The 22,735-nt window shown below is 33.7% G+C and overlaps 2 protein-coding genes, 2 long non-coding RNA genes and 1 pseudogene across 5 annotated transcripts; 3 read left to right on the top strand and 2 right to left on the bottom strand.

Moving 5' to 3' along the window:
- Positions 1-145: 145 nt before the first annotated feature.
- On the bottom strand, positions 146-4,375 carry LOC104735179 (NADP-dependent malic enzyme 2-like). Its single transcript, XM_010454912.3, has 19 exons — positions 3,868-4,375; positions 3,540-3,660; positions 3,370-3,444; positions 3,106-3,257; positions 2,920-3,025; positions 2,761-2,826; positions 2,553-2,648; positions 2,372-2,443; positions 2,180-2,263; positions 1,993-2,091; positions 1,850-1,897; positions 1,711-1,764; positions 1,518-1,616; positions 1,319-1,408; positions 1,155-1,232; positions 972-1,046; positions 778-868; positions 536-664; positions 146-447 (listed from the first exon to the last, which is right to left on the bottom strand). Exons 1-19 carry the CDS (start codon positions 4,008-4,010, stop codon positions 359-361), a joined length of 1,767 nt encoding a protein of 588 aa, XP_010453214.1. The 5' UTR covers positions 4,011-4,375; the 3' UTR covers positions 146-358.
- Positions 4,376-6,168: 1,793 nt separating this feature from the next.
- LOC147929207 (uncharacterized) lies at positions 6,169-6,707 on the top strand. Its single transcript, XR_015578584.1, has 2 exons — positions 6,169-6,319; positions 6,483-6,707. It is a non-coding gene; the product is annotated as an uncharacterized LOC147929207 (long non-coding RNA).
- A 1,086-nt stretch (positions 6,708-7,793) lies between these two features.
- Positions 7,794-8,492, top strand: LOC147929206 (uncharacterized). 2 transcript variants are annotated; one of them, XR_015577740.1, is made up of 2 exons: positions 7,794-7,933; positions 8,149-8,492. It is a non-coding gene; the product is annotated as an uncharacterized LOC147929206 (long non-coding RNA). The 2 variants fall into 2 exon arrangements; XR_015577739.1 differs by having other exon boundaries at positions 8,136-8,447.
- A 4,773-nt stretch (positions 8,493-13,265) lies between these two features.
- Positions 13,266-13,748, top strand: LOC147929205 (uncharacterized). Its single transcript, XM_087482404.1, has one exon. It carries the CDS (start codon positions 13,266-13,268, stop codon positions 13,746-13,748), a length of 483 nt encoding a protein of 160 aa, XP_087338530.1.
- A 115-nt stretch (positions 13,749-13,863) lies between these two features.
- On the bottom strand, positions 13,864-19,057 carry LOC104737949 (protein neprosin-like; annotated as a pseudogene).
- Between the last annotated feature and the right edge of the window lie 3,678 nt (positions 19,058-22,735).

The following is a 22,735-nucleotide window of genomic DNA, read 5'->3' as shown; positions in this document are numbered from 1 at the left end:
GATCGTACAACAAAAGAATTCCAAACAAGGACAAAGCATATCACTGACGTGTGGAGCCTGTAACGTTTCCAAAATGTGTGGGTTTAGGACAAAGCACATTTCCAAATGTGTGGGTTTGGAAATGTAACGTTTTGGACAATAACGATTGGTAAGATTATAGTAATTAAAATTTTATTATTCATCAGCAGATACAAAGAGAGAGAGAGAGAGATTTCTGAAACGAACATTAACATCAACATGTAGGAGGACTTGAAATCAAACAAACAAACAACAAGAAAACTTAATACAAGCCTTAAGAAGAACTATTATTTAGGGTTGTGAATAGAAGAATCTGCAGGTTTCTTCAACAAAACTTTTTTTAACGATAGTTTCTGTAGACAGGGCTGTACATGCTGCTCTCTGCAAACTTCACCAGATCCTTTGCACGTGGGAGGTTCGACGCCAATCCTACAACCACAAGTACATCCATTTAGAACTTTGAGAATATATATAGTTAGGACGGTCTAAGGGTTAAAGACAGTTTCGTTTTACTAACCGAGGTCATAGGTTTTGGCGGCCACACTGGCTGCAATATTAGCTGAGATCTGTCTGATGTTTGCGAATGGCGGGTAGATCAGACCGTTGGCGAAGTGCTCTTCTGTGACTTGTGCTGCCAATGCTTCAGCTGTTGAAAACAAAGAGAGGCCAGTTTATGAGAGTTACATTGAGAATCTTGCAAGTGACTGTCACTATTCATCAGTATCCAAGTTTGATTTTGTGATGTTTATTTCTACTTACAAGCTGCGAGAAGCATGTCATCACGGACACGGATAGCACCAGACATGATCAAACCAAGACCCAAACCCGGGAAAATGTAGCAATTGTTTGCCTGAGGTGACGTAGGATTATGGAAATATGATGTGAGCACTTAAATTGTCACATTTAGAAATTTTAAAAGTTGAGAGGGAAGTAGTTGTGGAAACAGCACGAACCTGGCCAGGCAAGTAAGTTTTGCCATTGTACTCAACAGGATCAAATGGGCTTCCACTTCCAAAAATTGCACGACCCTTTATTAAGCATAATATATGATGATCAGACTTGAGAGCACCAAAACTAAATTATATTATCAGGAGTCAGACATGAATCACATTTAGAGGTCCTATGAGACAGTATACCTTGGTCCATGTGTAAGCCTGTTCTGCGGTACACTCAGCTTGAGAAGTAGGGTTTGAGAGAGCAAGAATCAATGGTTTCTATAAGCACACACCAAGACCAGTATTAGAACAATAGCATACAAACCTTGTTTTTTGAAAAGCAGAGAGGAAGAACAAAAAGAAACCTCGTTGTTAGTAGCCATGGCCTCAACAACTTCCTTTGTGAAAGTTTGACCCACACCGGATGTTCCAATGAGAACAGTTGGCTTGATTGCCTGTTTGAAAAAGTTTCAAAAAAACAGAGTGAACACAAGAATAAGACATCTAACATCAAGATTCTCTATTAACCCATCAAGAAATTTAAAAGATGAGGTCATTGCGTACATTGACAGCACCAATGAGGTTCTTGACAGGTTCGTGCTCATGCGCCCATGGCTGCTTGAAGTGCTGAAGAGATTCTTTGCGCGAGCTAACAATCAGTCCCTGCAAATAAAGTTGAAAAGAGAAACATTGAAAACCAAGAAAGGTTTATCTAACTAAAGAGATTGAGCCTGATCTGGGTGGTTGCCATCAATACCTTGGAGTCCACGAGCCAAATCTTCTTACGGGTCTCATCGATGGGAGCTCCAGTCTGCAACACAACCAAAATATGATCAGTCACATATTCTTGGCTAGAAAACAGAGAAAACACAAGAACAAAAAACAGATTGACTAACCTCTTTTGAAATCTTAAGAGCAATTAGCTCAGCGATACCGGTTCCAGCCTTCAAAGAACCAACGAGATAAACCGTAAGCATAAAACATATAAGTAAACAAAAATTCTAAGCTTATTATTGAGTACAATGCTTTCTGGTCTCACCTCTCCGGCACCCAAGAACAAGAAGGTATGGTCAGCCAGGGTTTTACCAAGCACCTTCTGAGCGGCAATAAGCCCAGCAAGCACCACTGATGCAGTACCCTGAAATTACACAAAACAAAAACAAGTTCTTAGTAAGGCGCTCTGACACTTCAACCATAATGTAAGAAAAATATCAGATTTTACATACCTGGATATCGTCATTGAAGACAAGATGGCTAGAGCTGTACTTAGACAAAAGGTCAAATGCATTGTGGTTTGCAAAATCTTCAAACTGAAAAGAAGAAGAGCATGTATGATATTATTCCGTGACATCTTAAGAAAAAAAGAATAATTCTAACAAAAATCATAGTTCGTGAGAGAGTTGTATCCTATGGCTCACCTGTACCAACACTTTCTCTCCATAATTCTGCTTGACAGCGCACATGAACTCGTGCAGAAAATCTGCATACTCCTGAATCACAAAAGCAAAAAGACTTGTCAGTTTTTGAAAAAAAAAATCATTGTATTAGACTATTAGTTTATAAGAAGAGAAAAAAATAATATGAGAGAGATTAGTAAACCTGGCCAGTTGCCCTTCGTTGTTTAAGGCCGATGTAGAATTCATCATTCAGCAACTTCTCATTGTTTGTACCCACATCAATGGTGATTGGAAGACACTGCATTTGAAAGCGGATTTACATTTAGGATCAAACTGTTATTACTGAATAATCAATCAAGTAGAACCAACTTCTAGGCACAAAATATTTCAGCTTCTGTTCTAGTGCTTACAGCTGATGGACGGATTCCTCCCAAAGCGGTGTAAAGAGAAAGTTTCCCAACTGGAATTCCCATTCCCTGGAAAAGTTTACAATAAATGATAAATACAGATTTTCAACATAACATGGGAATAAGTTTCAAGTGTTTTAACTCAAGGATCCATTTTAATACCTGGCAACCAAGATCTCCTAGACCGAGAATACGCTCACCATCAGTAACAACAATAACTTGGATCCCTCTCTGGGGCCAGTTCTTCAACACTTCAAGAATCTTGCCCCTAAAGAACATACATTTCAATTTAGTGTTTCAAAAGAAACAAAATGGAAAGTGACCTGGCTAAAGAGATTCAAAACACACTTCTCTTTCAAACTTATGTAGAGACCCTGTGGCTTCCTGAAAATGCTTCCATACTTCTGGCAAGCCTCACCAACTGTTGGTGTGTACACAACTGGAAGCAACTCCTCAACATTATCAACCAGAAGCTTATAGAACAATCTCTCGTTCCTTTCCTGCAAGATTCAGATACATAAGCCACCAGTTCAAAAGAAACCCAACCAAAACAAATCTTTATGCACATTCTCTACTGCTACTAAACATGGTTTCGAAGGAACAATCACTGACCTGAAGATCCATCAGGGCCGTGTAACGCTGTAGAGGAACAGTGTACTGGCGGAGATTGTGCATAAGCTTTCTCTCCTAGTAAAATCAACCACAAATCACAAGTTAACACAAACAAACCCAAATCAGAACTAAACAAAAGTGAGTTCTTTTATATAAAAACCTCAAGTCACCTGAACATCCTGACTCAAAACCACAGGGGGAAGAAGACCAGTTAAGTAATGAGCATCTCTTTCTTTATCAGTGAATGCAAGTCCCTTGTTGTAACGCGGATCACGCATCAACGAGTAACCACTGAAAAACAAAAAAAAAAACATTTCAATCCATTATAAGCTCCACAGAAAGAAAAAAAAAAGTGGAACTTTAACAACCAGAAAAACTTAAGTTCATATTTTACAGAAATAAAAACGCTAACTTTACTTGCAAGCAGCTTTAGTTAGCTGAAGAAATCGTGATAGATCAACAAAAGGGTATGAAATCTAAAGGAGAGCGTTGACTCACCTAGCAACGGAGGTAACCCAAGGAGTGACGAGCTGATCCAAGGTGGCGGAATCCTCACCGTAGACGTCAGAGATACCACCGCCAACGCCGGATCTGTTATCGGCGACATCCTCACAGGGTAACTCAGCCGGAGTACTTCCCATATCTCTCTCTCTCTTCCGAGGTGAACACAACAAAATCAAGTAAAACAGAGGAAGCAAGGTTAACGGAGCAGAGGTTGATGAATGATGAGCTTAGAAAGATATGTTTAGGTGAATGATAGATGATGGAAACACAGAAGTGGAGGATAGTGGAATTATATAGGCCAAGAATAAATTATGAGAGAGAGACAGTTTGAAAACGCTAAAGTCTGAAAATTGGAGCTAAATCGTCGTGGACTGACTCAGTCACCGTTCTCTCTCGTGTAGGTCCTCTCTTCATCCATTACCTCTTTTTTTTTATTCTTTTTTTTTTTCTTAACACTTAATTTATAATTTTTTTTGTCTTTTTCATTTATTTATATGAAAACGATTTTCACATTTTTTTTAATAATTGTAGTACTACACTACCAATCTCCAAGTTGATGGATAAAATAATAACAACTCATCAGCAAAAACTAGTGTTGTGTATTTCTTAATTTTTTTTATGAAGAAATTAATATAGATTAAGAAAATAAGATAGAAGTAGTAATAATATAGGAATACGAGTGTCAATTACATAATAAACGGAGACAAAAAAAAAACAAGAGTGACAAAAATATAGTCATTCAATACGATGCGATAATAAATTCTAAAATTGTTAATTAGATGGTCCTTTTTTTCCTTTATTTAGTAATTAATAATAATAAATGGATATAGCGATGTGAAAACAAATAACAATAATTGTATACAGTGAGGATTGAGGAATCAAAAAAATAAAGTAACAACAATTATATTTTGAGGCTGCGGGGATGTGTCTCGGAGGATCAAACTTGGCAGCCATATTGGACCCCCACCACCCAAACTTGTATATGTTATTAGATGATTACCGAATAAACTATTACAAAGAAGGAAAAAACCCACCTCAGGTAGGTATCGAACTGTCATTATTAGTGCATGTAACTATATATATAAGGAATATTTAGTCTATTAATGATTTAATTTAACGATCATTCTCATTCATGGATAAGGATTGCAACGTGTGCGTTACTTATAATTAAAATTTATTACTCGTAACGACATACGTATGTTAGTTTCAGATAGCTTCTTATTTTTTTCATTTTCTTTGTTGCAATTGCACATTCATGAATATATCTCACCAAATTTGTAGGTAGCTTCTCGCCTATTATTGTCTCTCCACTTACTTTTCAATTGACCATTTTCCCTTCCTATTATATTTTCTTGTGTTCATAAACTAAAATGGAGCAAAACGCGTTTATAGTCCGATAGAGAGGCTCTTTTTGTTTCTAGAAAATAGAAGGAAAGGAATCGGTTCCAATATATGTTGTTGCACTTTTTCACCAACTCCAACCATTTTCAAAGTTGACTTTCTATGTTTCAATTTTGTTTTTTTTTGTTTTTTGAAGATTAGAGAAATCTTAACACAAAAAGAAAAGAAAAGACAATACTCCAGCAAGAAACGAGGATATCTAATCTACCGCAGTCAAAAGCTCAATCTCTTATACGAGTCATAAACTCTTTATGAGAAAGAGAGTTCTAAGCTAAGTCCACACATGCGAAAATTCTGTTAATTTACTGAAATTATGTATTAGTTAAATTCGCTAATGGAATCAAATAAATGAATAATATAGCAATTTTGTAGTTAGATAACTACTTGAACATGGTACCTGAAGCCCAAATTATTCATTCTATCTAAATAACCAAAAACATCATTATTTTTATAATAGAAGTACAAATACGAAACTAGTAAAAAACTACATTGTAATGTCATCAGTCTTGAGACAAATGTTTAACTTTTCAGTAAGGGTAAAACTGTTATTTAATATTAGTGCGAGATAATTTCTACTATTCACTACAATATTAAGAAGTAATAGAAAAAGTATTGTATATGAATTTACAAATCATCCATCCAATAACACCCCTTTCTTTTTAATAATTAAGGGAGTCATTGTCTTCCTTGTCCCACCAAAAAAAATTAAAAAAAAGTTACTATAAAATATTGAGACTTTAAATATTTTTCTATAAAAAATTTTTTGACAGTAAATAATAAATAATATATTTCCAAAACTTTATTGGTAGTAAATCTGAAAGAATCATTATGGTCAAAATAAAATCTTGGAGTATTAAATTAAAATAAAATCAACAAAAAATCATATGAATATAGCTTTTGTGAGGAACTAAAGCTATAAAAATCTTTTCTTCTTAACAGAAATAAAACTAAAAGATACATAAAATGAGTTTTACAAAAATGTCTATCACCTTTTTTCTTGTAATAATATTGACAATTTCGTACAACAATGTTTTAGCCGCTTCAGGTATGATGTTTCTTATAAGAAGAATTCTCTTCTATCTTATTATTATGTAACTATTTTTGATAATTTAAAAAAAAATCTTTTCAAAATATAGAATCGAGAACAGCAAATATATATGCTAAACATATAGTTAAAGAAATAATTATGTTGTGGGTTGTATGTGTAGGACCTCCGAATTGTTTTGCTAAGTGTGCTGTAGGGTATTATGAAGATTATGAATGCCACATTGATTGTGCAATGAAAGATTACCGTACTGGAAATTGTGTTCCGAATCAAAATTCTGGAAAATGTTGTTGCACTAAATGGTGATTTTAAGCAATGAATTATGTTTTTATTAATTTCAATTGTAATGGGTACTAAATTTATCGAAATAAAACTTATTATTTTACTATATGTTATTGCTTTTATTAAAACATAATTACACAATGAACCCCTTTCTACTAAATAATGTCCAAATGTTTCTAATATATATTAAAAAAGTGTGTAGAGCTACCAAAATGCTAAGCATGCATAGTGTTAAAAATAATATTGGGTTTTATGTGTAGATACACCAAATTGTTTTTCTAATTGTGCTACATGATACTATAAAGATTATGAATGCCACATTGACTGTGTAATGAGTAGATACCATATTGGACATCATATTCCAAATTAAAGATTCGATTGACCGTAAAAATTGATTGTTTTCTTATTATTGCTCAAATTGATTATTTTTTTATTAATAAAAATGTCCTAAAAAAAACAACTCGTCAACTTTCATTTCTCTCAAAGTTTAAAGTAGTTTAGGGCATTTCCAATCATACTCTATTTTAGAGTCAAATCTCTATTTTAGATTAACATTTGCTCCAACCCTACTCTATATTTTACTCTAAAATAGAGAAAATGATAGGATTGCTCTATATATAGAGCAACTCTATTCTCACCTCTATTTTTTTTTACACTAACTTTATTTTAGGGTTGAAAATAGAGTAATACATTGGAGGAAAACAATGCTCTATTTTTGAGTTGCTGTATTTTAGAGAAAAAAAAATAGAGATATACATTAGAGATGGTCTCAAGGGATGATAAAAAGCACATACCCAGATGTCTAGTCGTTCGTGATCACAACTTCTGTTCGAGAATACGCTCATAAAATTGTCAATATTTTAGATCCATGTATATTTTGATTTCATAATTTATAATTCTATATGAATTTACAAATTATTCATGCAATAACAGCTCCAAATAATTAAGGACGCATTGTCTCCCTTGTCCCACCAAAAAAAGAATACCAAAAGTTATATAAAATATTGAGACCTAAAATATTTTCCTATAAAAAGAGTTTTGACTGTAAATAATAAATAATATATTTCCAAAACTTTTACGGTAGAAAATCTGAAATAATCATTATGGTTAAAATAAAATCTTGGGGTATTAAATTGAGATTTTTTTTTCAACAAAAAATCATATAAATATAGCTTTTTGAATAACTAAAGCTAATAGAACATATTTTCTTCTTAGCACAAATAAAACTAAAAGATATATATAATGAGTATCACAAAAATCTCTATCACCTTTTTCCTTGTAATAATATTGACAATTTCGTTATCTGACGACAATGTTTTTGCCGCCTCAGAGGTATGATGTTTCTTACAAAAAAATTCTCTTCTATCTTATGTAAAATATAAAATCGAGAATATCCAGTATTATATATATATATATATATATATGTATGTATGGGTATCATATGTACATGTTTTAAGATTTTTTTTAAAAATGTGTGTAGATCTTAGCTACCAAAATGCTAATCATATTTAAAAGTACATATAATTAGTTGTAGGTTGTATGTGTAGGACCACCAAACTATTTTGCTAAGTGTGCTATAGGATATTATGAAGATTATGAATGCATTCATGACTGTTTAACGAAAGGATACGATTATGGAGGTTGTGTTCCAAATCAGAGTTCTGGAAAATGTTGTTGCACTAAAAACTAAAAATCGATTATTTTTTCTTAGAATTGGTGATTTAAGCGATGAATTATGTTTTTATTAGCTTTTCTGTTGTTGGTTTTCAATTGTAATGGGCACCAAATTTATCCAAATAAAGTTATTTACTATATGGTATTGAATTAAAGAAAAGTTACTGTAAAAGGCTTGCTATAATGTTGTAATAATTTAATGGTGACTTTTCTCTCTAGAGGCGATTGTGAGGGTGATTTCCAGTTTCTTAACCGTCGCTCTGTTTCTCAAATCATTTTCTCTATGTAGAGTGTTTTCGACAAAAATAAGTGGTTTTTTGTTAGTTTTTGGCGGTTGTAATCTGCGGCAGTTATATGTTGGCAGTTTCTTTTCCCGAATTTGTTGAGGGATAACTGCCATCGGAAGGAGCATTGACTCACCTAGTAACAGAGGTGACCCAAGGAGTGAAGAGCTGATCCAAGGTGGCGGAATCCTCACCATAGACGTCAGAGATACCATCGCCGACGTCGGATCTATTATCGGCGACATCCTCACAGGGTAACTCAGCAGGAGTACTTCCCATGTCTCTCTCTCTCTTCCGAGGAAAACACAACAAAATCAAGAAAAAACAGAGGAAGAAGGGTTTACGAAGTAGAGGTTGATGAATGATGAGCTTCAAAATATGTTTTTAAGTGAAAAAACATAAACTAAGCTACAATGTAAAAATCTCCCAGGCACGGGAATCGAGACTCTCTCAACAACCATGCCTTCCGGCATCGGTGAGACCTCTGTTCGCTGGCGTCGGGAGGTAAAAAACCTTTTTAACCTTTTTGAGTTTTTGTTATCTACCTAAGCTTTGCTCTGTTCTCTTATTCTACTTCTAATTTCTCTCCCCCCAAAAAACCAAGCGAAACTCCCCAAGGAGTCTTCTTTTCTAAGGGTTATTTTACCGACGGAAGAGTTAATCGTTACTCTAAAAGCTCCGGTATGAACCAAATCTCGGATGCATACCCGCTCGTAAACAGTCCAACTGCTCCTTATCTCATAAATCTGAGCAAGACTTCATCACTACATCATTTGGCTCTAGATCTAGACTAGCATCAGCACCACCATTGTTTCCTTTACACTGGATTTCGTTGATGGCAAGAGCTTCTCTTGGACCATCAGATGTATCTTTTCTAGTGGGAATACCGACGGCACACGGCGAGCTCATAAACTGGCGGATAGTCCAACAAGGTGCATCATCGCCGCACGCCACTCTGATCCTCTAGAACGGCGGCGACTCTTGCTCTCATCACCCACCAGCATCAACCCTAGGATTTACTAGGATGGGCCTCGATTACCAGTTAAGCATATTACTAGGATGGGCCTCTATCACCTTTTTTGTTGTACTAATATTGACGTCGTAATATTGACAATTTCGTACTAATATTGATAATTTTAAGATTTTTTTTTCAAAATATAGAATTGAGATCAACCACACACACATACATATATATATATATATACACGTTTTAAAATTTTACATATGCTAAACATAGGTTAAAGAAGTAATTATTTTGTGGGTTGTATGTGTAGGACCACCGAATTGTTTTGATAAGTGTACTATAGGATATTATGAAGATTATGAATGTCACGTTGATTGTGCAATGAAAAATTATCGTACTGGACATTGTGTTCCAAATAAAAAATCTGGAAAATGTTGTTGCACTAAAGAATAAAAATCAATTATTTTCTTATAACTAGTGATTTAAGCTATGAATTATGTTTTTATTAAAATTAATGTTTTTTTGTTTTCAATTGTTATGTATACAATAAATTCATCGAAATAAAAGTTATTATTTTACTATATGTTATTGCTTTATTAAAACATAATTACACAATGAACACCTTTCTACTAAGTAACGTTCACATGTTTCAAATCTATATTTAAAAAGTGTGTAGAGCTACCAATGGTAGTGTTAAAAAAAATATTTTTGTTGTGGATTGTATTTGTAGGACCAGGGAATTGTATTGCTAAGTGTGCTACAGGATCCTATGAAGATTATAAATGCCACATTGACTGTGTAATGAGTAGATATCGTACTGGACACTGTGTTCCAAATGTAAGCTCTGGAAAATGTTGTTGCGATTGACCATAAAAATTGAGTGTTTTCTTACTATTACTCAAATTGATTGTTTTCTTATTAATAAAAAAGGTAACTAAAAATTAACCAAAAAAAAAAGCAACTCATCAACTTTCATTTGTCTCTCAAAGTTTAAAGTCATTTAAGGGGAAGATCATATGAGAGAGAATGCAACCTTATTTTTAAACCATCTGCATTTTTTTCAGGCAAGATTTAAAGTACAAGTGTTTGTCACTGTCACTCAATGGAAGTCCCACTTTTGCTTTTCTGAGTTGTTTTTTTTACTATTTTTGTCTATGGCGAACCAAAAAAATCAAATACAAAAGATATTTCGACTCAGCTTATAGTTATCAGCAGTGATAGGATAGAACTATGGTTTTTTACAGGCGACTTCAATGAAATCATCGATTTTATTGAAAAAACTGGTGGACCTGAAAACTGGAGTAGAGAAAAATACCTAAACAACCAAAGAAGAATTGTGGATATTAGACTATCTCTAGAAAAAATTATGTCAAAACTAACTCCAGCCGTTTTTCCTATGACCTAAACACACAACAACATGCTGGTGTCGACCGACACCACCTTGATGTTGCTCAACACCCCAACATTGCCACAACACGTCCATGTTAATCTCCAGTTAATTCACAACTAGTCGTTTATTCTACAAATCCATCGTTGGATATGATGCCTATAGCACTACGAAGCTCCCCACCAAATTTCAGACAAATTGGACTCTGTATCATCCTCCAAACGTTGCCCTAAAGTAGCCATATCAGACTAGTCTGCACTGTCTGTACGTAGTTGTTGATGTCGACCGACACCACCATAGTGTCGAACGACATCAACTCAGAAACCACGACCAGAACCTCCCTTCAAGCTCCTTTCCACCACAAAACCCTAATCCCTAACAACTCTCGATTCCCTAATCGATTAAATACGAAAACCAACACATATTACCTGGATAACAACCATGAGATAGCCTCCTTATCTCTCCCTGTCTACCACCAAATAATCACATCCTTCCACACACCCATGAAGAAGATAAATCTTCTTTATCCTCCTCTTATGCCCAAGCACAAGATCTTTTCCTCTAGCATCCTTGATGAACGACGAGAGAAGCTCCCCTTCAAGAATACTGCTCGATCTCCTCTTCTCCCTCACGCCGAGAACTCCTCCCTTTTCACCTCCATCCCCAATCCATCCCCTTTATCTTCTCTTCAAAGAGCCCTAAGCTCTCTTCTCTTCTCCTAGGGCATGAGACGGCTCGAAAGGGAACCCCTAACATGAAAAGGACGTTCTCCTTTTATATGAGAGACTTAGGGTTCCTCCAAACCACGCTAAACCACACCACAATTAGAGAACAAATGGGACGAGCCAACCACTTGTGGTGTCAAGTGATACTCCATTCCTGAGTTGCTATCCCCTGACACTCAAAGCCACCCAAAGAAATAAGTTCCTAACTTAGCTTCTCAGATCACAACCTCTGAACAACCAATTGTTTTTCTACTTGAACATTTCAAGATCAAATATCTCAACAACAACTTCTTGTTTTTTCGTAGCACTTATCGCGTCTAAACGAACTAGACAAGTTTATTTTAATTCGAGAACGTGTCCTAGAACCGTAACGCTTTGGTATTAAACTGAAACGACCGCACCCGGATTTCCAATCCTCACACAGGATCCATGGGAAACGATCTCACCGAAACCCCATAATTTCGACGAGACAACCGACGTATAAATCGCTTTATACAAAAACTCCCACCAATACAACAAACCCCACCTCATCTAGTTACTGAGTCGCACAACCAATCACTCCAAGAGAATAAGTAACAAGAGAGGTGGGCTGGAATATTTAATTTCGTCCAGCCACAGAAAACACTTCCCCACGAATACTTTGTTTCACTATCAACTCCTCCAGTGCGATTGGCACCTCTATCTGGAGTTGATCGTCACCCATCACGCCAATTGCAAACCAACATACATGGTGTTGAACGACACTCTCCTAGTGTCACACGACATCGACGACCACAACATCACTTCCGACGATCAATCCTCATCCAAACCTAACTCATGTCGTGATTCTATGACCCAAACACATAACAACATGCTTGTGTCGACCGACACCACCTTGGTCTTGCTCGACACCCTAACACATCCATAGAAAACATCCATATTTATCTCTAATCAAAAACTAATCATTCATCGCATAAATCCACCGTTGGATATGAAGCCTATAGCACCACACCAAATTTCAGCCAAATCAGACTCCATATCATCCTCCAAACGTTGCTTCGAAGTAGCAACCTCGGACCAATCAAAATTATGGTGCTGAAGATGATTATGCGTGGTTACCTTCAAAATTAGGAATATACTCAGCCAAATCAGCGTACCTTGAAGGACTTCAAGATCTTCCAAAACCATCCACTCTTCCACCTGCATTCTGAAACTTCAATTGGTCATCAGAGATACAAAATTTGAAAACATCTGCAAAGACAAAAAAATTCTATGGAAAGTTGTGATGGTTTCATTACCTATAGGGGAATTAATACCTCAAGACCAGAGGCATTAATGCAGAAGTAAAATGTCCTTTATCTCAAAAGGTGGAATCGACGGATTACCTCTTCCTTCATTGTACCTTTAGATCAAGGATCTAGGACTTGGCTCCATTCTCATCTTCTGGGAAACAATCTGAAGTGACGTCTGCTCTGGACCTCATCGAGAAAGCTAAATCCCAAATCTGCCTACTACCGTGTGGGATTGGATTTGAACTGCACCTCCCATGGATTATATGGGGCATCCAAAATGCTTGGAATAACCTGATCTTCCAAGATCGACCTACAACGCTGATGGAAACCCTAACCCAGGCCACAAAAGCTGTTCGAGAATGGAATTTGATTCAAGATCCCAAGAAACCGTAAGATCAAAGAGCGTGTATCGAAAACCCCCTTTGGAACCCGATGTCACTGCAGGTAACACAAATGCAACTTGGAGCAAGGATCTCAGATTTGCGGGTGTAGGTTGGGTCTTTAGCAACGAGCATGAGGGAATCAAAGTAAAGGGCTCTAACCTCGTTCATCAAACCAAATCCCTGCTGGTAGCTGAAGCGATCGAAATCCATCAGGCTCTAGCGGATGCTTCTACACTTGGTTTCACAAAACTCTCAATTGCCTCTGACTCTAAGTTAGTCATCGATGCAATAAATTTGGAGAATCCTCAGAAGGAACTCCTTGGGATTCTCCACGATATCCACTACCTATCGTCTAGCTTTGAGCTTGTTAGGTTTTCTTTTGTTCCTAGAGAGTTTAATAGAGAAGCTGATGCGATTGCAAAGCTCTCTCTCTCCATTGTTGTACTGAATACCAGTTAAGCGTATTAATGAATTATGCTTTTGACAAACAAAAAAAAATTGTTTTTAACTAGATTATTTTCATTCTTAGTAATTATTTAACAAATAGGATTTTCTTAATTGAAAATTACTAAGGTTAAAATTAAATTTAACACCATGTATTTATTATAAATATTCTCTTACAACAAAGATTTATAGAAAAAAATACTAAATAGTAAAAAAGAAAGCTACAACGAAAAAAAGAAAATGTGAGCCAACTGCCAAGGGAGCCGCTTCTGAATGAGTAAACCCTGGCCCCCGTAGAAGAAATGGGTCTTCCAATCTTCTGTGTAGAGATCCCTCACGTCGTAACATTCTGGATTGGGTGCTATTTTTAGCAACTTCTAGATTGGGATTGACTGAAGTTGGTTGTTGTTGTCAACGACTTCTAAGTTGCGGAAATAACTGCTTCTCCTAAATCCTTCATCAGGGAAGTGCCCCGAACCCATTTGAGTTGTCGTATGTCGCCCTAAACGCTGCGTGTTCAGAATTTCGCCTCCCCATTGTGCGTAGTTTGCGTGATCAGCCAGTGTTGTGAAGATCTCTGATGGCCAATATCCTACTATGTTGTTGAACCCCAAACTGAGCCACCATCCTGATTTCCGATCCTGTATTTTATTTGTTAGTCAATTAAAAATCTATAGTTATATACATAATCATAAGAAAAATGTAAATATACATAAAATCTATACTACATATAAAAATAGTTGAAGTTATAAGCTTTTCACATACCATTTCAAATAACTAATTACGTTTACACATTTCGTTAATTAACATTTTTCTAATTCTAATAATATTTTCATAAATATTTTTATTAAAGGAAATAAATACAATTTTTATTATTAAAAATAAATATATATTTTAACTAAAATCTAGAAACTAACCTTCCACACGTTGACTGTAATTTCAGACTGGCTACCTCCTAGTGAAGAAACAGGAGAAATGGGGCCTCCGATTACTATATCGCCACTCGTTTGGATGAAACCTGGGCAGCAGACGTTGTAGCACCCAGTTTTGTATGCATTACCCTGTAAAACAATGACAACAAAAACACGTCATTGCTATTTAGCAGAACTAATTCAAAATCATGTTATAGTAGACAGTCCCGTCTCAAGATTTTTGTTAGACCCTGGTGAACATAAAAATTTTAGACCCCTTCGTCAAGAATTTTTTTTCCAACAAACCAGTAAAATTGTTAGGTAGATTCTTATTTTCTTAACAATATATATTTAATCCCGTTTTCTTTTCTTATAACGATAAATGATGATAAACAAAAAAAAGTTGAGTGGATTTATAAAGAGTACTCCACTATTCAGTTATAGACTTCTAGTAGATTAGTAGTAGTGGTCCGTTTAATCTTTTATTTATTTGAAGTTGTAGTACTGTTGTAAGTAATCTTTTTAAGGGGTTGAAATATATTTCATTATTTTAAAAATATTATATATGTAATTGTTTATAATATTATTTGGATGCAACTCATGCAAATAATTTGTATGGTAAATATCACTCATGGAATGTAAATCTATTATGTAAATCTTATATTGTTAATTTTAATCCGTGCTAGAGTATATAAAATTATTAACCCGTGGTAGAGTGTGTCCAGCAGCTTCCGTGCTAGAGTATATAAAAATTTAATCTGTGCTAGAGTATGTAAGTCTTGAAATTATAATATAAATAAAAAAATTTCAATCGATGCTCTAGTACGGGTCCTAATTTTTATTGAACGTTGTGGTTTATCAATAAAATTTGTGAAAAATAAATTTGTAATATTGTATTTAAAGATCTTTGGAAACAACTTGATATAGGACTAAAATCTTCCGAAAATACAGTTTGGTATATCCATGATTTTATTTGTTACTATTAAATATATCAATTATCAATTTGGAATATTCCTAATTAAGGTTGCACCCAATATTTAGATATAACGATTAATATATGAATTAATCTATAACTTATCTATAACCTATTTGTAACTATTTATTAAAAATATAAAATCTACAAAAACTATATTGTGTACTTCTCTTTTTAATATTAAAAAGGGGATAGTAATAGTATTTCCAGCTCTGAAGTAATTACATACGAAATTCATATTATAAACAAGAAATGTATAGAAATTCTATTATGAATAATATTTATAATTTATGTTTTGTTAAGTAATTAAAGAAACAAAAAAAAGAGTAGAATATATGAATTTTAAAGAATCAAACGTACCGTCCAAAAGACGAATAACCTAGGCCTGTTGTCCCTATACACCGTCGGCAGAACCTGCATATTTAAATAATGAAAACAAATTATTGCTTTAGTCGTTTGTAATATATATATAACTAAAATTTAGGAAGTCAATAACAAACAAAATTCAGATGTAATATTTGAACTTATTACCTGCCAACCTATTTCAATGGTGTTAAGATCATCACTCTTATAATCGCCCGAGGCAATCCAAATCTGCGCTACAGATATCTCTTTGGCTCCTTCTTCTATCGCCGGGGCCCAAACGTTGACTATCGCTTTTGTACCATATATTTCTGGCGTGCTATTCGTAGAAGATACGATCGCATACTACATTCAACCATAATATCGAGAGTAATTATTAATAAGAATACTTACTTAAGGATTGTACTGTTACATTTAACTTTTTGCAAAAGTATCGCATTTTTTTGTATAATTATAATATAAGAAACTAGGAATTAGAACCACAAAGATAGAAGAAAGACATTAACAATCTAAGTCAGTAACTGGAGTCTACCAATGAAATTGGTAATATAAGTCATTAACCGCAAGTTAAGTCTAAGAAGTTAATACAAGTCATTAACCGGAGTCTACCAGTGAAATTTTAGTAAATCGATAGATAGATAACAAAAGATCATAAAATTTCACCAATATTAATTTATAGAGGTTTTCATGTATGATCGTCAAAAAAAAAAAAGAGGTTTTCATGTATGTTTCGTTTGGTTCGGTCGACTCCGGTTTTGTTTTTTTTTTTTTTTTATCACCACAACTTACACATTAGTTAAGTTACTTCTTCCGGTTTCATATCGACGACCGTCGGTTTAAAATGGGATCAACGTCAAGTCAATGCCGGCGATCTTCGTGGAAAGATTTTAGCTCTTGATCGCATGACTCGTGATGGGACCGATTCTGTCACTTTCTATTCACTGACTCGTTTATCGTACAGCTCACTAATCAGTTTGTTGTATTCAAAATCTGCTGTGAATTTTTTTCTTAAAAATGTGATTAAGCTTTCTGTTGAGTTGAGATTTTGGTGCCAAACGATTATATGTGACACGGCGGTGATTCGAGCGTGTTACAAATTCGGAATTTTTTGAAGTAGGAAGAGTAATCTTAGGGGTGAAGACTTTTAATTGTGAATAATCTTGAGAAATGCGTATAAAGTGTTTGATAAAATGTCTGAACTAAAATGGTGTTACTTGGACGTTGATGATTATGTATATGCAAATGGGGTTTTCGTAAAAAAGCAAACAAGATTTTGGGGATTTCAATCAGATAAGCTCTCTGTTGGAGAACTTGTCTCTGGGAAAGCAATTGCATTCTTGGGCCACTAGATCAGGGACTCGCGGATGATGTTGAGTGTAGTTTAGTTGATTATTATGTATGCAAAATGCTTTCTGGATGTTTCGCTAGATGATTTGCAGAAAGGTATTTGATAGAAAACTGCAGGATCCTAGTGTTATGCCTTGGACGGCAATACTGAAATCTAGGTACACAAGGTCGTTTCCAAACAAATGATTTCACTTTCTCACTGTCCTCCAATCCAATCTTTTAGTATAAGGTACGTTTCTTGGAGCTTGCAGAGTTCACAGTAACACGCACAGAACTTGGTAAGATGGCTGCGAGGAAGATCTTAGAACTTGATCCGAATGAGCCTACAGCTTATATACATGGAACTGGGAAGAAGAGTCTAGGTAGATGAGGAGGGAGATGAAATAGAGAAACTTGGTTAAAAGAGGTTTCAGTTGGAAAGATAAAAGGAAAGAGGATGATGGGGCAGAGAAGGAATGTTTATAAGTTCTACGTAGAGAAAGTTAAGAGGATGATTGGGTGAGAAAACCGCAGTTACATTTGGGCTTATAAGCACGGAGAAATCTAGACCGGGTTTGGGTGTTCAAGAACTAATCAAAGGGTATGCGGAGATGGTCATAACACGATGAAATAAATGTTGATGGTCTCTGGTAGAGAGATTGTGTTGAGGGAATCGTTCATCATTTTAAAGATGGAAAATGTTCTTGTAATGATTATTGGCTAGTACGTAAACTAATTAGATGCGTTTACTAGAAATAGATTTATGGTGAGTATATTGGAGAAAGTCTTAAAAATCAAAATGAATAGTGAATATAACATTTCTTGTTTTAAATAGTTAAGAATATATAAAAAGGTTATATATATATATATATATATATTTTGTTAACATGATATATTTGAATATAATAAATAATGGGTGTAGGCAAAGATATTAATGTAATAAGAACATATTGCCTGACGAAGGTAGACTGCAATCATATGTTGTTATATTCACTATTGCCTGTTTGAACCTAGGTTTTTGAGAAATATGGCTTAATCGTAGAGCATATTTTTTTCTATAGGCTTAGGCTTTTGTTATGGGCTTAGTGTAATATCAGATCAAAAAGAGGTAGGAGATGTTATTCCTATTTCTCTTGGGCCTGAGTTGGTTTATTCTGTAAAAAGTAACAACCTTTTCTAATATTAATTCCAGTTGATCGAAAAAATAAGAACATATTGCCTGCAAATTGAATGTTTATCAAATTAACATTATAGTCAACATGATATTAAAATAAAATATAATTATATTCAATTGGCTATAATGTTAATTTGATAAACTAAAATTAATTGGCTATCATGTTGACTATAAAATATAATATAATTATATTCAATTGGCTATAAAATAAAATTCACAAATTTGCTACTTCTTTTTTCATTTAACATGTAAATTTGTCAAAGCCCGGCCCAGTATCTTTTGGATTCTAATTTATATCGACAAAGTCGTTCTTTTTTTCTCCTCTTAGAAATAAAATAACACACCTAGAGAGTGTTTCAATCATGTTTACTATTACTTTTTGTTTAGTTTGTTTCAATGATGTTTTAAATATAGGTTCGAATTTTATTACCTCATGCCCGGGGTGGTCGAGCTGAAGAAGAGGGAAGACGAAAAGAGAAAAAGAGAAGACATGCGAGGATAAATCGAAGCATCTTTTGTTGATCTCTATACAAGAAGCAACACCCGTACGATTAGAGAACCAACTCAAAAGAGAGATTCACTTGCAGCTCCGAAGAAAGATCACAGCACTCGACGGAAAAAACTTGCCCTCAAGCCCGACAACACCATCCTACCTCACACTATGGTTCACCAATTTCCACAGTTCGTAGCTCCTATCTATCTTTTTGTTGTATCTCGTTCTCTTTTGGTCTTATAAACTCCAGAGCGATGCTCAATGTATTATGGCTCCTTCGATTAATATAAACCGGTATCTCTTTTTTAAAAAGAAAAAAAGAAAAAAAGAAAAATAATCACAAAACTATATTCTCTCACACACGAATCTCTCTCTATCTGCAAGAGTCTCTCATTTGGCCATTGTAGCATTAACTTTATTTGGTTCGTTTTCCTTTTCGGTAAGACTGAGGGAAGATATAAAAGGATTTACTTCAAGAACACCAAACCCTTGCGTGCTTGTATTTAAATGGCATTGGCCCCATTGGGTTTAATCTAACTTTTATTGAGCTAGTGAGCTTCCCTTTTTCTTTTGATAGTGTTCAAAATAATTTTACTTCATATTAAAATATTATGATAGATATATAGTCTACTTTTATTCTCCCTTAATTGTTAAACCTTGACATTATAAATATATATATATATATATATATATATATATAATTTTCAAGATATATTTGATTCAATACATATACTATTCTTCAAATTACTGAAAATTGCCATTTTTTTAAATCGTTTAGAAGATATATATGATTCAATATTATATCTCAAAATAGATTAGATCTTGGTTTATTTATTGAGTTCATGTATGTACGTAAATGGCGAAGGCTCGCTCAATTTCAATAGGATTCCAAGTTATATTAAAAAGATAAAACTGAATAAATAAACTATATATAAAATGTTCTAAGGAATTTAATTATTGTAAATGTATCTATATTGTATTTGTTTATGGTCTTGATTAGTATTTTAGTAGAAAGGGCCGTGCCTCGTGCTTTGAAAAAATAAACTTCCGCCTACGGCATCATGTTTTGGAAAAATATCAAAGCACTATTTTTAATCATAGATATGTTACGTTCAACAAACCCTTATTTACTAACTTTAGTTTTTTTTGGTAAGGTCTAACAAAAGTATCCTCATTTACGTTTCCAACTTTTTTAGCTCTTGTATAGACGGTTGATTTCAATCAAGTTTTATTTAAGTTAAACAAAAAAATAAACTGAATAAATAGACGAACCATCATCGTTCATCTTCATCATAAAAGTAAGCCTGCTCTCTTATGTATTCTTCCTTTTGTTTTTTTATCGTTTTAGTTGTACTTGTTTTTAGTAGAATTCTACTACTTTAAAATTTTGTTTTAAAATACAATTGTTTAACACTATGTTAATCGTTTTTAGTTTTTTCAACAAACCCTTATTTACTAACTTTAGTCTTTTCGGTAAGGTCTAACAAAAGTATCCTCATTTACGTTTCTTCCTTTTTAGTTCTCGTATAGACGGTTGATTTTAATCAAATTTCATTTAAGTTAAACAAAAAAAACAAACTGGATAAATAGACAAACCATCATCGTTCATCTTCATCATAAAAGTAAGCCTGCTCTCTTTATGTATTCTTCTTTTTGTTTTTTTATCGTTTTAGTTGTACTTGTTTTTTAGTAGAATTCTACTACTTTAGAATTTTTTTTTAATTAAAATGCAATCATAATTGTTTAACACTATGTTAATCGTTTTTAGCAGAACACTCTTGTATTTGTTTAAGCATGTTATATATAAGAATATTTGAGTCATTTTGTTATCTTATTATTTAAAATTTGTCCCAAAAAAAAATTATTTATGTAAAAATATATAACTAGTTAAAAAAATTATAACTTTGAAAGTTTCGTTTGTTTGCTACATTAGGTTTTATATGTTTTTGTTATTTGACTATGGTGTTTATTATTGTCAACTTAAAACAAAAAATGAATTCGAGTTGCTACCGGCACCAATAAGTTAACGTCTTAGCACGACTGCGTAGCATAAGATGCAGCTGGTTGGAGACCAAATTTACACTGGGCACTTCTATTTTAGTTTTATCCTTCCTTATCTCTTTCCTTTCATTTTTATGTGGGGTGTTTTGAGCTCATGGAATCGTATCTTTTTCAAGTTATTAAGGCCAATGATGACTTGACAAGAAAGCATAAGCAATTTTTCCTGTTTTAGTTATTGCGTACACTGAAAAGAGAACTTTTAATTCTACCATGGGATTGGGAATCATTTTTTTCTTCCTTTTAACTAAATAAATCAGTTTTTTTCCTTTTTCCACTGTCATTTACTCATTTTTCAATTCACATTAATTTTCGAAACTGTTACAATTTTATTATACTTTTCATTTATACATTACATTACTGATCTCCAAATTTATTTAAAAAATGGCATAGGAATGAAAAGCTGAATTTTTGTTTTCTTACGTTTTTTTTAGCAAATATTGTAATTTTTTTAAAAAAAAATGTTGTCCATATTCAAAACTACAATTTTTCTTAATACATTTTAAATACGTCAACATCTATATTCTTTTTCTTTTGATAAATAGCATCTATGTTTGATTCATCATGATTCATGAACTAGACAGAAAATCACAAACTTCAATGGGCACAGGAGATGACATAAAGTTTTTTTTCTATTCTTAAACTAAAATTTGCTCCACGCTATAGTTAATAAATATGTCTACTAATGTTAAAATATTAATTACAACATAAAACGAAGTTTGTCAACAAAAATTGAAAAAAATAAACATGATTCACTGTATAAGATTTAATTTGCCCAACAAAACTAAAAATTTCATTCACAATAGGAACTAACGATAATAAGAAATCTTTCAATAGTAGTCATTTTATTAATATTTGTTTAAAACTTTAAATGAATATGTTTTACTCTACAAAATAAAATAAAAAGAAATAACTTAAGTATTGGGAAATGTAGAGAATAAAAATCGATTATTTTCTTATAATTGGTGATTTAAGCAATGAATTATTTTTACTTTTCTTTTTCAATTTTAATGGGTACTATTTTGTACTGATAAGAAATACGTTACGGAACTGAAATGCCTGATAACAAAACCAAACATTTATTTCGGATAACTTCAGTAGGATTTTTGTGGATAAACTTTTTTTTGTCACAGAGAGATTTTTGTTTCTTCTATAGAGTATCAGTTAAAGTATCAACAATGATAATGTATATACTTATGAAGTACGCATTCACAAATTTATCTTCATATATGATACGGTAAATTTCAAAAATCAAACAATTAATAGATTAAATTCATTATATATGTATCTCCTACACTTTGGCTTCTGATTTTATAATCACACCATTTGTATCACAACTACCACCTAGAGAAGAAGAAGAAGAACTCTGATATGTCGCATTTGATCTTCTACTAGAGGCCAGGGGCTGATCCGTTAACATTATCAAGCCGCTTCATCATCCAGTCGATGATATCACGACTGACATCCTCACGCTTAGGTACAAAGAAAAGCTCGTGTAAGAAACCATCATAGACTTTGATCTCTTTGAAAACTGATGGTGCCTAATTATACAAATCTTGTGAAGCTAGTGGATCAGTGACTTTTTCGTTGTACCATGGAGAACAAAAAAAGGTATTGTAATGTACTTGAAATTCCGGGTCAAATAAGATATACAGGTACCATGTGGCAATTAGTTGGAGCTTCTTCTTTGACATTTTTGGTTTA

The sequence above is a fragment of the Camelina sativa genome, chromosome 13 (assembly GCF_030686135.1).
Source record: "Camelina sativa cultivar CO46 ecotype springtype chromosome 13, ASM3068613v1".
NCBI lineage: Eukaryota > Viridiplantae > Streptophyta > Magnoliopsida > Brassicales > Brassicaceae > Camelina > Camelina sativa.
This window is presented reverse-complemented; position numbering and strand designations above follow the sequence as displayed.